Genomic DNA, 14560 nt, shown 5'->3' on the forward strand with positions numbered 1-14560 from the left:
TTCAATACCTGTGGTCTATCATTATTAAAAAATAATATCCTTTTGCCTGCTCTTGTGACTTCTTCCTGCTAGCAGACTGCTTTGTCTAGCCTCAACATGAGGGCTTTATCTAATTGTATTTTATTTTGTTTTCCGTTGTTGTCTCTTCGAAGCTTGCCCTCTTTTGAAGGGAAATTAACACATTATGGATCTTGAGGAGAGGGTTGGAGGAGAGGAGCTGGGAGGAGTGGAGGGAGGGGAAACTCTGGTCAAGATGTAATAATGTACACAAGAAGAATTTATCTTCAATTAAAAATAAGGAAAAATAATAATGTAGGGGAAATTAAATTTGCTTCTCTAAGAGAGAATCATTGTTGTTGACTATTAAATCATTAAACCTTTAACCACTGAGTCCTGATTTTATAATGTCCAATATTAAAAGCAAACATTTCTTATCCTCACTGCATCACTGACTTATAGAACCACTAACATGGATGGGGAAAGCCCACGAGACCTCAATGCTACACAGAGGACTACAGGTAACTAAGGAACACTGAGAATGGGAGAGCTTTTGGTTATCCAATAACGAAAGGGCAGCCCTGAAACCACACATACAAGTTACATTATACAGACTGAGCAGGTTGTACTTAGGTATACACATATATAGACACACACACACACACACACACACACACACACACACACACACACACACTCACATATGCTTTTTCTCACTCCCTACCTCCCAGCTTTTCTTTCCTCCCTCCCTCCCTCCTTCCCTCCCTCCCTTCCTCCCTCTATCCTCCCCCCACATTTGGTATATCAAGATATGAGCTCTTAGCTACTGTTCCAAGGCCATGTATGCCTGCCTGCAGCCAGACACTCCACCATGATGGACATGGACCAAGCCTTCAAAAGCATAAGCTCTAATAAGGTTTTTCTTTTATAACTCGCCCTGGTCATGATGTCATCTCATATTAATAGGAAAGAAACTAAGACATACAGGATCATCATTGTGAAGAAAACAGTTCGAAAGCATTTACTTGAGAACCAGGAACAACGCAAGTGTTTTCTGTTGCTAAAAAGATCACCATGATTTTTGTCAGCCTAGTAACAAATGAAAAAGTAAGTATAAGGTATCATCATTGAATAAACTACACAGAATAACTGATATGTATTCAGTGCTGCTAAGAATGTCCACACAGAAAAATCAATGAACAAATTACTAAAATTAAAAACCCTTTAGAAATTACCTGAGTAAAGGTAAATTTCATTAGGTTGAATCTAAATTCTCCCTTTTTGTTCCCACCCCTCTTAACTGTTTGGTGGTTTTAAGGCAACTTGGAATCCTAGCTTTAGAAATGTTTAGCAAGTAATTATGTTTCAGGATAAATAAATGAATAAATAAATAAATAAATAAATAAATAAATAAAATTCCATGGTTACATATACTGGTGTTTCTCTTAATAGATTAAAAAAATAAAGCAATAAAAGTACAGCTGATTAAAGATATAAAACGTCTTTTAGAAAAAGCGTATTTAAACCATATAGAATTATAGAAAAGGAGACTTAGAAAAAATAGAATGGAATTAATTATTCAATTTTGAACCCTAGGAGTTCTTTAATTCAGCTTATTTAGTCCTCATAGAATCCTCTGTAGAGCAGTTTTGCATTCTAAATGGTGTTACTTCTTTAAAAAAATTGATATTTCTATCTTTTCCCACTATTTCTTTAATGTAAAAGGCATAATTGGAAAAAGAAGAGAAGCAGAAGCAGCAGAAGCAGAAGCAAGAAGAAAGAAAAAAGAAGAAGAAAGAAGGAAAAAAGGATGAAGGAGAAGGAAGGAGAGAGGAGGGAGGGAGGAGGGAGGAGGGAGCAGGAGGAGGAGGAGGAGGAGGAGGAGAAGGAGAAGGAGAAGAAAGGAGAAAGAGAAGAAAAGAAAAACCCAAAAGGGCACAAGTTTTTTATGAGAGACTTTTCAGGTATGAGCCTGGTTCAGAAACCACTTCTGACAACACCACTGAAGAAAACGAGAGCTTCATTCTACCCAAACTTTGAGCAGAAAAATGACATGAATGAGCAGATAATCAAATTAACCAATGAGACTGGGGAGAGGGTTAGTGCCCTCCCACAGACAAACATGGTTTCCCTAATTTGCATGCCATGAATTGAATGATGAAACTCACAGGGAAACGGGGACAGATTGTAGATAGCCCTGCCCATTGCTGCCCTGCAGGTTACTGGAGGAAACATCTCTTTTCTACTATGATCACTCTTGGGTGAATTATTTCACCTCCAGCCAATGCCCTATAACAATTAATGCTCAATCAAACCACAATTCCTTCAGTTTACTTGTACTTTACTATTAGTATGTAAGCTCTGTCATGGGGCCAAATTCCCTTTGAACCACTACTTTCAGTCCGAGGTGGTCATCAAGTTAGGGTAGATCTACTGCTGCCTTACTTCCCCTTACTCTCAAGGGAATTAGAATAGAAAATTTTTGTAAAAGAGAATTATTTACAGTTTGGGTTAAAAATATGATAAAATAACACAGTTTCTCTCATCATGCCTGTGACAGTCTTACAATTCATGGCCAAGCATTACACGAAAGCTCAAAGCTATAGAAACTTCATAAGGAGTGTGTCCTTTGCTGGGGGAGGAAGGACAGTAGACTAGTTTGCTTCCACTGTCTCTGTGCTCAGCATATGGCTGTGATACATTTTGACTTACACCATCTCCATTTTGTTACATGGAAATTATAGGAAATTGTAGATTGAAGGATTAATCTTGGGAGAAGTGAAATGCTTGACTTGCTTTCCTATTATTTCTCTAAGAAAAAATTTAATACCTGAAATTACCATAAAAACTTAAAATGTGAACGATCCTATCCATAAAAGCACATAACACCAAATTTTCAATAAAATAATATTAATTTGAGAATTACTATTCTTACTCAAAATATCTTTGTTTTCTTTTTTAAATGACTTCTCTGTTATTTCCTTTTATGGAAAAGGAAAAGCCCAGCCACTCAAATTTATTCAAATGTTAAAACTTTCTCTTCACAATAAGACAAGCTGAGGAAATTATCATCCGGAAAAGTTCTTGAAAATAACATACCTAAATAAAAAGATTTAGATTGCTACTCTATCAGAAGACAATAGATAACTCAAAAAATTAAATTCTAATCTGACAGCTACCTCCCCTTAACAAGCACTAATTAAATTGCAGGGGAGAGAGAAGAGGGCTCTTAACAATAAAATTGTATTATTTTCTGATTCATAAAGAGAGGTAAGATGTGTCTGAAGAAATTAAATGCTTGATTATACAATGCTGTAGAGGCACACATGTGGTTGCTAAGTAGTACCTTTCTTACCATACTTTATAATTCCCACTGTTCTCAAGAAGTTGAAACCTCGCTCCTTGAAGTCTTACTGCAGATTTATTATCCAAATGTAACGTGTTCAATAGTACACAATGGCTTCTCTAAAAATGACAACTTGAGTCTGGAAGCACCCACAAACCCCATTGCTGAATCACTTTTGAAGCCAGCATCTCCATCAGCATTAGCATCCTTCAAATAGTAATTACGGCTTGGCTTCTCGGTATACTGCAGGCACAGAAAGCCAATTACTCAAATAGCACAATTCGAGGAAATGATGAGGTCCCCTTTGAATCCTCTGCACGGGCAAGCACCTCAAACAAGCGGAGAGACATCGAGGCTTCTTCTCTTTCTAAGGCTTCCAGCAGTCCATTTATAAAACCCTTTAAAAGAAATCGACTGCCCAGACTCCAGGCTCTCTGACCTCTGATGGGGTAGATGAACTTGCAGGTGTGGGTACAGGACAGCTCGCGGTGCTGCACGGAGGAATTTCCATCTTCATTTAGCTTAATCAGAACTTGTTTATGAAAGAGGCTGAATGCAGGATTAGACAGGTACAGATAAATAAACACAGGTTTAAGTGAACGTGTACTGCATGGTATGGTCAAAGGTATTTAGGTGATAGAATGCATGGGGAAGGTCTGAATGTATTTCCCAAAGAGCCACACAGGGAATGCTTGGATTCCACCATAGAAAGTCAGTAGGATCTTTAAGGTATTACATCACTGGAGCTATGCCCAAGTCTGAACTGTAGGATGCCCGTCTCTTCTTTGTTCTACTGCCATGGTAATGAGGCAAGCAGCATGCTTTGGATGCTACTGCCGTGACGTAATGACTCACCAGGGGTCCAAAAATAAAACAGCAAGGCCTATCAGTGTCTGATTGTAAGTTCTAGACCCATGAGCCCCAAATATGCCTTTCTTTCTTAAACGTCATATATTTTGTCATAGTGATGGGAAGCCAGTGTAGATTCCCCGCCCCCCAAAAAAATCTGGTGATTGATCGCCACTGTAACTATGCTTTTTGATACTGCATATAAATTACACTTCAATTAAGCAAATTCCCCAGATGTGTCTCTAGACATCCGTCACCCCTATTTGAATCATTATTGGAGCTAGTATTTCATGAGAATGACTTCCCTTTGATTACAATCAGTTGTTAGAATTACGGCACACTCGAAAACAGGGCTGTCCCATAGGCCACCCTACAGGGAGTAATGCTCTACTCTGAACCACACAGGATGGCAGCAGTGGCCACAGGCAACTATGGCCATGCAGCTAGTGAAAGTGAGGAATCTGAGGTTTGGATTTAATTTTAATTTACTCAACTTTTATGTCAATGGCACCTGTCTCTTGTATGCCAAATTGGGCAGTACAGCTCTGGAAGATCATGAATACCTATTTCAATATTCAATATGTTCAGGCCAGTAAGAAGGCATTCCATCCCAAAAGCATTCTTAAAGAGCACTGCTTTCATTGGCTTCCTAAAAATCCTCTGGTATTATTAGGTATCTCAATCACCTCACTCTGTATGACGGAATAATACTTTGAAAGCGATATCAGTCTGACTCAAACTCTAGTAAGAATATTTTCAGGTCCGTAGAGTAGTTTATATTCAAATACCTGAATTGTGAGGTAATTTGCAGAAAGAGTAAGCTTGCTGTTTGCCACTGCTATGGTATCCAGAGATCAAGGTCTTAAAGGAACTGCATTTAAAGTAGGGAGCTGAGGAAATGGCTTGGTCAGGAAAGTGCTTGCCAGACATGTTAAAAGCTATGTGTGGTGGTGCACTTAAGTGACATCATCACTGTGTTGATAGATCCCTGGCTCACTGGCCCATAAGCCTAGCCAAATCAGGGAGACTGAGAGTCCAGTGAAAGCCTCTCAAACAATCTAGGTAACTGGCTCCCAAGAAATGAAATCTGAGGTTTATCTCTGGTCTCCACATAAGTACACATGCACATTCACACACACACACACACACACACACACACACACACACACACACACTAGTTGAATAATCACACACACACACACACACACATACACACACATACACACACACACAGGTATATTTCATAGACAGCATCAAAAAATCACCAGAGAAAATAGTATTAGGCCATAGGCTGCTCTGGCAAATCTGGATGGTTATCTAAAAACAGTTATAGGTGATTAATAGATGAGTTGAGGAACAACTAGATGTGTAGACAGACAGTTCAATTAAAACCTACAAATTTAGGCAGAAGTAATTCAGGGTATCTCAACCACTAAAAGTAATCTTATCTATGGAAATCAGTGTGGCAGTACCTCAGTAAAATGACAATACAAGCTGGGAAACATCTATTTTTTAAATATCATTAGGGCTTCTCCTCCCATTGGTGCCCAACAAGGCCATCCTCTGCTACACATGCAGCTGGAGCCATGGGGCTGTCCATATGTGCTCCTTGGATGGTGGTTTAGTCCCTGGGAATTCTGGTTGGTTGGTATTGTTGTTCTTATGGGGTTGCAAACCCCTTCAGTTCAGCTCCTTCAATTCTTTCTCTAACTCCTCCAATAGGGACCCCATTCTCAGTTCAATGGTTGGCTGTGAACATCTGCTTCTGTATTTGCCATGCTCTGGCAGAGCCTCTCAGGAGACAGCTATATCAGGCTCCTGTCAGCAAGCACTTCTTGGCATCAGCAATATTATCTGGGTTTGGAGGCTGTGTGTATATGGGCTGGATCCCCAGGTGGCGCAGTCTCTGGATGGCCTTTCCTTTAGTCTCTGCCCCAAACTCTGTCTCCATATCTCCTCCTATGAATATTTTTGTTCCATGTCCATGAATTTCTTCCCAGTTGGATGATTCAGTAGAAACAAAGGCTTATTACCCAAAGCCTGCAAATTCATAAGAAATCAAGATTCGCTTACTACCAAGATAACTTAAGTGTGCAAGGAAACAAACAAAAGCTATTAGCAATTTTCTTCCATTGAGACAGGATCTCAACACATGAAGCCCAAATCAGACCTTGAACTTGAGCTCCCTGAGCCAGCCTCACCAGTGCTAAGCCTACAGGCATCAGTTTTAAAAAGTTTTCAGTATTAATGAATAATAAAGTTGTTCATACTTCAGAAGATGTATGTGAGGATATTACTGTGATTCATCTAATAGTCCACATGTTTGTATTTACTGAGACAAATGCTCATTGCCCAAAGTTGTGGATTAAAAAAAAAAACTGAACTCTTCAAAAGTAAACTTTTCTTTAAAGGAAGCATTATTTCCGGGTGCTCATAGATAAAGAATGGCTAATGTCTAATTAAGGTTACAAGTTAAGGGTGAGTGAATCAAAGCCCTCTGCAGGCTTCTGGCTCCCTGTGTGCTATTGCTGTAAGCATAATAAAATATTTATTGAGTGTCCAAGCAGAGCTGGAAGTGAAAGAGATATGTAAGACAGACCCTCAGGGCACATTCTTTATTAACAAAATGTTTAAATTTAAAAAAAAAATGGAATCTCTGTTGACTGTCTGGATAGGACAGCTGTTTAAACGGTTATGCTCATGGCAGGAGGTGCCCACAAAGAAAATCAGAAAGCCAAACACTAGACAGAGAAGATTGTTTTAAATACTGAAGGGAAAAAAAAAAGGCTAGAATTTCCAACTTCTCTTTTTACTAACCCATCTGTTACTTTTCCTGGTGTAGTGAAGACAGAGAAGAGAAAGGAGCCTGGAGAAAGGCAGAACTGAAGCTTGTCCCTAGGAAAATGAGCTATAACAACAACAGCAGCAGCAGCAGCAGCAGCAGCAGCAGCAGCAATTCCAGTATGTGCTAGCCTTCTCCATCCTCCTGTTCTCTTCCAACACAAACACACTGAGGCCATTAGAACACTATCATGTTCCCCCACTGCCCTACCAGAGTAATAAACCGTTACTTCATACATAATTTCATTGGCAAGATCTCAGAAGTACTTCTTTTCTTGTTTTGCCCCTAAAGTATCTCCTGTTTTCTGGGTCAAAGGGAAAAGAGCCATTCAGGGCTTATGTTTGTATTTGCAGATGAAATGCTGATGTCTGTTCTTTCCAAAAGAAGTAACTTTAAAAAAATTGGTTTGCAATATACAGTATAAATAAACGTGGCTGGTCCTGTAGATTTTGTAGATTTGGGAGTTTTACCTCTAGTTCCTGTTAATGTTGTCTCACATGCTCCATGTTGGATTTAGCATGATTCCCCACATTCGACTTTACTGGTTTAAAACCAGTAAGTGGGAAGAGACCAAAGTACAGGAGCTGGAGGGATGGCTCAGCCCTCAAAAGCACACACTGCTCTTGCAGGGGTCCCAAGTGCAGTTCCCAGAACCCACATGAGGTGGCTCACAACCATGTGTTAACTCCAGTCCCAGGGGAGCTAATGCTCTCCTCTGGCCTGCCTGTGCAGGCACCTCCCCACACATACACAAAAGAAAAATCCTTTTCAAACGACAACAGTGGAAAAGAAATTAAGCATGGAGATAAGAGGAGGTAAAGCCACTTGTGTGGCCATCTCTTCTGCAAAGGAAACAAGTGCCAGACAGCGGCACCTCAGAATGGACAGATCAGCATCCAGGCAGTGAAGCTAGCGAGTGGGCTGAGAGAAGAAATCAGATCAGATGGCCAAGTCAAGACCTAAGAAAACTGAAGACACTACTCAAAACACAGGAGGCTCAACTGCGGCTGCCAGGAGGAAATGGAAGCTTTCTCATGGGTCCTCAGAAGAGAAAACAATAAAGTGGTCTCAGTGCTGCCAATGCTCAGCTCAAGTAGAATCGTGGCACATCTTCAAACGGCCTTCATTGTACATTAATGATACAGGAGGACCAAGTGCGGCTTAGCTCAAATGATTCCCATGCTCCTCAAACACAACTTTAATATTTTCTGTATAAATCCAGATGCATTAAGATATTCACTAGAGCACTATTCCGCTGGATTGAGTGTCTAATACACTGCTTAGTACTCTGAATGCTGCCTCCCTCCCTTTAAAAAAATAATCAAAAAATTGGTGCTGGACAGGTGTTGTATCACGGTGCTAACCCCCAAGCCTCTTTCTTCCTCTGTTTTGGAGTTTGGGCAATGTGAAAGTTTAATAAGCAAACAGTCCACTTCCACACCCTCCACATTTTGATACAGAAGAATGAAAAAGCACATTGTACACTCCGAAGAAGGGCAAATACATTTTAAAATTTGCTAGCCAACTTTGGGTCAGCACTGGCTAAGGGTTTAGTAAGTTGGCTTAGCAGTATTCTAGGAAGGTACTTCTCCCTCACTTCTCTGGTAGCTGAGGGACATACAATGGAGTTTAAGGAACTTGCCCTAAACTACAAAATCAGTCCATGACTTCTGTCAGGAAATGCTGTGTTCTCAACCAGCATAGGCAATCCTTGGACTGGAATCAAAGCCTTATCTTAAAGTTCTTTACAGGGACTGCGAATTAGAAGTGCTAGAGGCACAAAGAGAAATGTTCATGTAGCAATTTCATGCTCAACAGCCTCCTGCGTGTGGATTACTTCCACCATCTTTTTAATCAAATACTCATTACTATTTTCTCTAAAACTGTCTTTTATGAGTTTCTATAAATAGGCAACAGACAGACAGACATGGACACAGACATAGACATACAGACACAGACACACAGACACAACACACACACACACACACACACACACACACACACACACTTAAGTAAAGGCAATGAATCCATGAATGAGGAGTTTAGCAAAAGAGCACTGGAATGGAGAGGAATCCATGGCATCCCTGATACATTCTTCTGGCTGATGAGGACCTTTTTTGTTACAGCATTTCTCTCATTGATCCCACATTTCCACTCAGCTCTTTATGTGTGAGTTCAAGATGCTGCTACCCTACTTGTATGGAAGGAGGTACACTTACTAGTTTTTTAATTTTGTTTTCTGAGAAGACTGCTTTTTCATGGAATGTATGGTAGCTGAAATCAGTCAATTCTGGAAGTCATATTTCCACTGTGGTTGATTATACGATTTCTTTCTGTAATACTGACCCCAAATACTGAAAAAAAAAGTTGTGGCATGCCATTTAGGATAAAATGATAAAAATAAATATACTAGGAAGAAACTTCCTTCCCTTCCAGTAGACACTCATGCATACATGTTGCCTGTGGATCTTTCAAAACACACAAGAATATGAGAAAAATTAAAAAGAATCATGCTGGGGATGTTGCTATCTAAGTGTGAAGACCACAGGTCGGATTCCACCCTCACATGAATGGTGGGGGATGGGATGGGGTAGCAGCCCACTTATAAGGCTAACACTAGATAGACAAGAGATGGGTGATCCCAAAGCAAGCTGGTTACTTTGTTTGGTAAGTTCTAGGGTCAGTAAGAGACTCTGTCTTAATATATAAGATAAAGAGCAATCAATGAAGACAATGATCATGATCCTCCTGCCTCCACTCATATATGTGTATCTACACACACATAGATACATGCATACATAGATGCAAGCATGCTATACTGATATACGCACTCAAACAGAGTAAGTCACATGAAAAAAAAACTTAATTAAATTGTCAAGGAAGAGAGGTGAGCCAGCAAATATCCAAGAAGGTGCTCTTTCCTGGCTCCTGTCTTGGTGACAGCTCAGTTGATCAATATTCATATCTCCTTGGCTTTCTAGAATCAGAGAGAAGGCAATCTTCCTTTGTGCAGATTTAGCACACCACTAAGAACATTTGGAAATTAATAACCACCATTTGAGGATGAGAGTAAAACATTGTTTCAAAAATAGCAAGTCATACAGAGCAAGTACCAGCCTGAATTAATTTGGTATCTGCTTGGAGCTACTGAAAACGGCTATATGCAAATTCGTATTCGTATTTCATTATCTTATGAAAATGTATTTTTTTTTGCTCACATAAATATAATGCTAAACAGCTATGGCATTATATCTAGATCCAAATTTCAGTCTATGCACATATTGCTAAATGTCAAATGTATTCATATTCATTTATATCCGAATGCTGCATTGAGTGGAAAGCTATAAATCATTCATTCCAAAATAAAAATAAAAATAAAAAGGATACGCAGCCATATTTAGCACAACAGATGAACTTTATTTATTTTACAGTTAGGTGGGGAAGTGAATAAGCATTTTCAAACAGAAGCTCTGACTGAAAACTTAACCAAGCTGCAAAGTACACTAGCTCCCACAGAGCTTCGTTTCTTCTCCTAATATCCCAATTCTCCTAATATCTCTTCTCATTCTTTATTCCTCAATGTGATGTCTCTATTTCATTAAAGTTCTTCTCTATTAGGGCACAGAACACCACTCAAAGCATCACGAAATGAGCAACCTATATCCACATAAATTATTCCCTATCAAATTGTTTGAAGATCTTGGCAGGAAATTGGTTAAAATGTTGAATGGTCCTAATTAGCTTTGTTTATTTCGTTTATCCACTGATTGCCTACCAGAAGTCAAGCTGTATAAATTTCCTCTCTTCCTTCTTGCTACCTATTCATTATTTGGGTCTTCCATTCGCATTGATCTTTTAGAGTATGTCAAAGCCAAGGCCGGGATTTTCCTTCATTAGTTTCTCTCCTCTTAGTGACCACAGCTCATCCCATGACTTTGAATGCCATCCCCTTGCTAATCATTTTTAAATACTATCTCTAGATACACACCAGCTCTAACCCATGGAGCTTCTGTTTGTATAATTCACTACTAAAGGTATCCACCTTCATGCCAAATAGTCACATCAATTTTACATGTCTGAATCTGGTTTCTTCAGATTCCTCCTTAAGTCCCCTCTTCTGAGGGCCTTTGCTTTCACAATTAATGTTAATTACTTCCTTCTACTTACTCAGCCCCCCAAAGTGCACTCTTCACTGTGTATAACCCATCAACTAACAAAGAGCTCTTCCTACCCAACACAGTCCAAATATGACCAGCTGTATTTCTTCTTCACATCAGGAGAAACGATAATTTTAAGTGAGTATTTTTGTTTTGTTTTGGATTATTGTTTACCCTACCTTCTAACATGTAAGATATATGAGGACCTATCTTTTTGACCTCCCTTCTTGTCCCTCTCCTGCCTGGACAGACATTCTCACAATAGGTACTCAACAAACGTTGGGCAGAATTTTGTTGAATCTACTTCTTCTCAAAAGGTTACCTTACTGGGATTTGAAGTGGCGTGTTTCTAAGTTTCTTCTTTACTTATTTCTCAGTGTTGATAAGTACCACTTACCTCTCACCAGCTAGAATGGGAAAGGTAATAGTATATCTTCCCATCTATGGGTATGAGGTAATAAAGAATCTGTTCTCCATCTACCTCTCTCCAGTTAACCCTTCTCCTGAACCTACTGCTAACACTTCAGTTCAAGATCCCTTTGGATTTACAATGATCAAAATGTGGGGTTTCCTCCCCTTTATCTGAGGATAAAGGCTCCCTGCCCAACTGCTTCCATCCCCCATTCACTGCCTCCATCCCCCATTCACTGTCTCCATCCCCCATTCACTGCCTCCACCCCCCATTCACTGCCTCCATCCCCCATTCACTGCCTCCATCCCCCATTCACTGCCTCCACCCCCCATTCACTGCCTCCACCCCCCATTCACTGCCTCCATCCCCCATTCACTGCCTCCACCCCCCATTCACTGCCTCCATCCCCCATTCACTGCCTCCATCCCCCATTCACTGCCTCCACCCCCCATTCACTGCCTCCATCCCCCATTCACTGCCTCCACCTCCCATTCACTGCTTCCATCCCCCATTCACTGCTTCCATCCCCCATTCACTGCCTCCATCCCCCATTCACTGCCTCCATCCCCCATTCACTGCCTCCATCCCCCATTCACTGCCTCCACCCCCATTCACTGCTTCCATCCCCCATTCACTGCTTCCATCCCCCATTCACTGCCTCCATCCCCCATTCACTGCCTCCATCCCCCATTCACTGCCTCCATCCCCCATTCACTGCCTCCATCCCCCATTCACTGCTTCCATCCCCCATTCACTGCCTCCATCCCCCATTCACTGCCTCCATCCCCCATTCACTGCCTCCATCCCCCATTCACTGCCTCCATCCCCCATTCACTGCTTCCATCCCCCATTCACTGCTTCCATTCCCCATTCACTGCTTCCATCCCCCATTCACTGCGTCCATCCCCCATTCACTGCCTCCATCCCCCATTCACTGCCTCCATCCCCCATTCACTGCCTCCATCCCCCATTCACTGCCTCCATCCCCCATTCACTGCTTCCATCCCCCATTCACTGCTTCCATCCCCCATTCACTACACTCCACCAGCTCCCTGCACCATAGACTCCACAGACCCACCCAGCTCCTCAATCTCATGTGCTTTCTGAACTTCTACTATCTTTAATAATACCCATTTCGCATATAAGTATTTTCCCTGCACAACAGTGAACACATACTTGTCATTATTCTGAACCTAACACAAATACCTCTTCTCTACATAGCATCAAAATAGTGGCAAGCAAAAACATCCATGTGCGTGCTACGATATAAGCAATTTCTTAGCATCATATCATCCAGTCTTTCAGCAAGCCCATTACAAAAGTGCTAATAATTTCTGCAAATATACACAGTGTAAGAGGAGGCTATAAGACGTTGTAAATGTGTCCTAGGTCACAGTTCATAAGTCTGTGAGCTAGTATTTGTGCGTAAGTCTATCAAATTCCAAAGCATAAACAACAAAATTTTCAGTAAACAAGCTGACCTGAATTTGAAGAGTGTTCCGCCTTTAGGAAGGAGAGGGCATTCTGAAACCATTCATTTGCTGCTTCAAGGTAAGGACAACAGACCACAAACTCAACAATTTTGCCGTTTTACAATAACCAGGGTGGTAAGTGCAAAAATGCACTCAGAGGTTTAGATTATATAAAGACGTATGCCTGTGGTGGACATAGCTCTGTGGTGAGCAAAAGTGGCCATACGTCCTGTCATTACTTAGCTCCCAGATATGGTTACAGGTTACGTAAAATAACTAGAGGCTGGTTTGATGTACCGCGCAACCCAGATAAAGGCCACCTGATGCTTTCAGCATAATATAGCAGTGTGTTACTTTGCTGTCGCCTTTCTATGGAGTCATTATTATCCTCCTAATTTTTGAACACTTGGTAGCGGAATCATTTTGCCCAGCTTATCATTAGAAGTTGCCTACTGTTGCTTATTGGGTGTGCATGGGACATCCTATCCTGATGATGTGGGTTTGATAAAGCCTCCAAAGGCAGCCTCAGGAGGTCTCCATAGAAATGGCCCCAGTGCTGTCTCCGAAGTGGCCCTATCTCAGTTGCCATGGTAAACAACCAAGCAGATTGCTATATTCAGTTCTCTGCCAGGGTCGCCATGGTGACTGCAAAGGCCTGCTCCTTAGAAGGACCTCACAAGGGCAGGTTTCCATGGTGACACCCATCTTGCATATTTCCAAGCAACATTTTTTTCAGTTGTTCAGCGACCAATCATGGCAGACTCATTTGTGGGTGATTCTGCAAGGTTACTAACAATGCATCATGGCACAGAGGGATTTTACTTTGTATAAAACACATGACTGTGGTGGGCATATCTATGTGATGAATGAAAGGACACGTAAACACACCCTTTGAAAATGGGGAACTTTATAAATCATCATAGTAATCTTATGAATTATAAGACAGGTCTGCTTTGAGGAGTAAAACCGATAAAAAATACAAGTTTAAAACCTGTCACGGTTATACATTAATTTAAAAAGAAAACTTGTGATGCTTCCATTAAATATGACTGCTTCAAACATTAATTTCAAATGTTATGGCATATAATGGAATAATTAAATTTTAAAATTTCTACAATTTCATAATAATGAGGATTTTAATACAATAGACATCAAACATGCACACACACAAACACACACACATGCTCACACACTCACATGCTCAGAAATCAATCAAATTACTTCAATTTAAAAAATAAAAACAGAATACAGGAGGGTGGGCCATATTGAACAAATGCTGCTTTTATAATCTATGCTATTGTTCCCTGGGAATTTTAAAGTCTCTAGTATCTACTCAGGAAGTAAATTTTGTCAAACCACTAGTCTTAATAATTGCTAAAATAATTTGTCCAATGGAAAATGAACGCTAATGTTCAAAGGATGTATTTAAAATTTCTGCATACGTGTCCACTCTTTCTTTCCATCTAGCAGTCTCAAAAGAGAACA

The 14560-nt window shown here is 40.5% G+C and overlaps 1 protein-coding gene across 2 annotated transcripts in view; it reads right to left on the minus strand.

Annotated features, from left to right (window-relative positions):
* Positions 1–14560, minus strand: part of Snx7 (sorting nexin 7) — an 84275-nt gene that overhangs the window by 30904 nt on the left and 38811 nt on the right. The window contains exon 8 of one of the 2 annotated variants that reach the window (XM_087624853.1): positions 5670–6232. Coding sequence (XP_087480979.1) covers positions 6152–6232 — 81 coding nt within the window. The 3' untranslated portion in view covers positions 5670–6151. 2 annotated transcript variants of the gene reach the window in all.

The sequence above is a fragment of the Rattus norvegicus genome, chromosome 2, assembly GCF_021556685.1.
Source record: "Rattus norvegicus strain SHRSP/BbbUtx chromosome 2, alternate assembly SHRSP_T2T, whole genome shotgun sequence".
NCBI classification, from domain to species: Eukaryota; Metazoa; Chordata; class Mammalia; order Rodentia; family Muridae; genus Rattus; species Rattus norvegicus.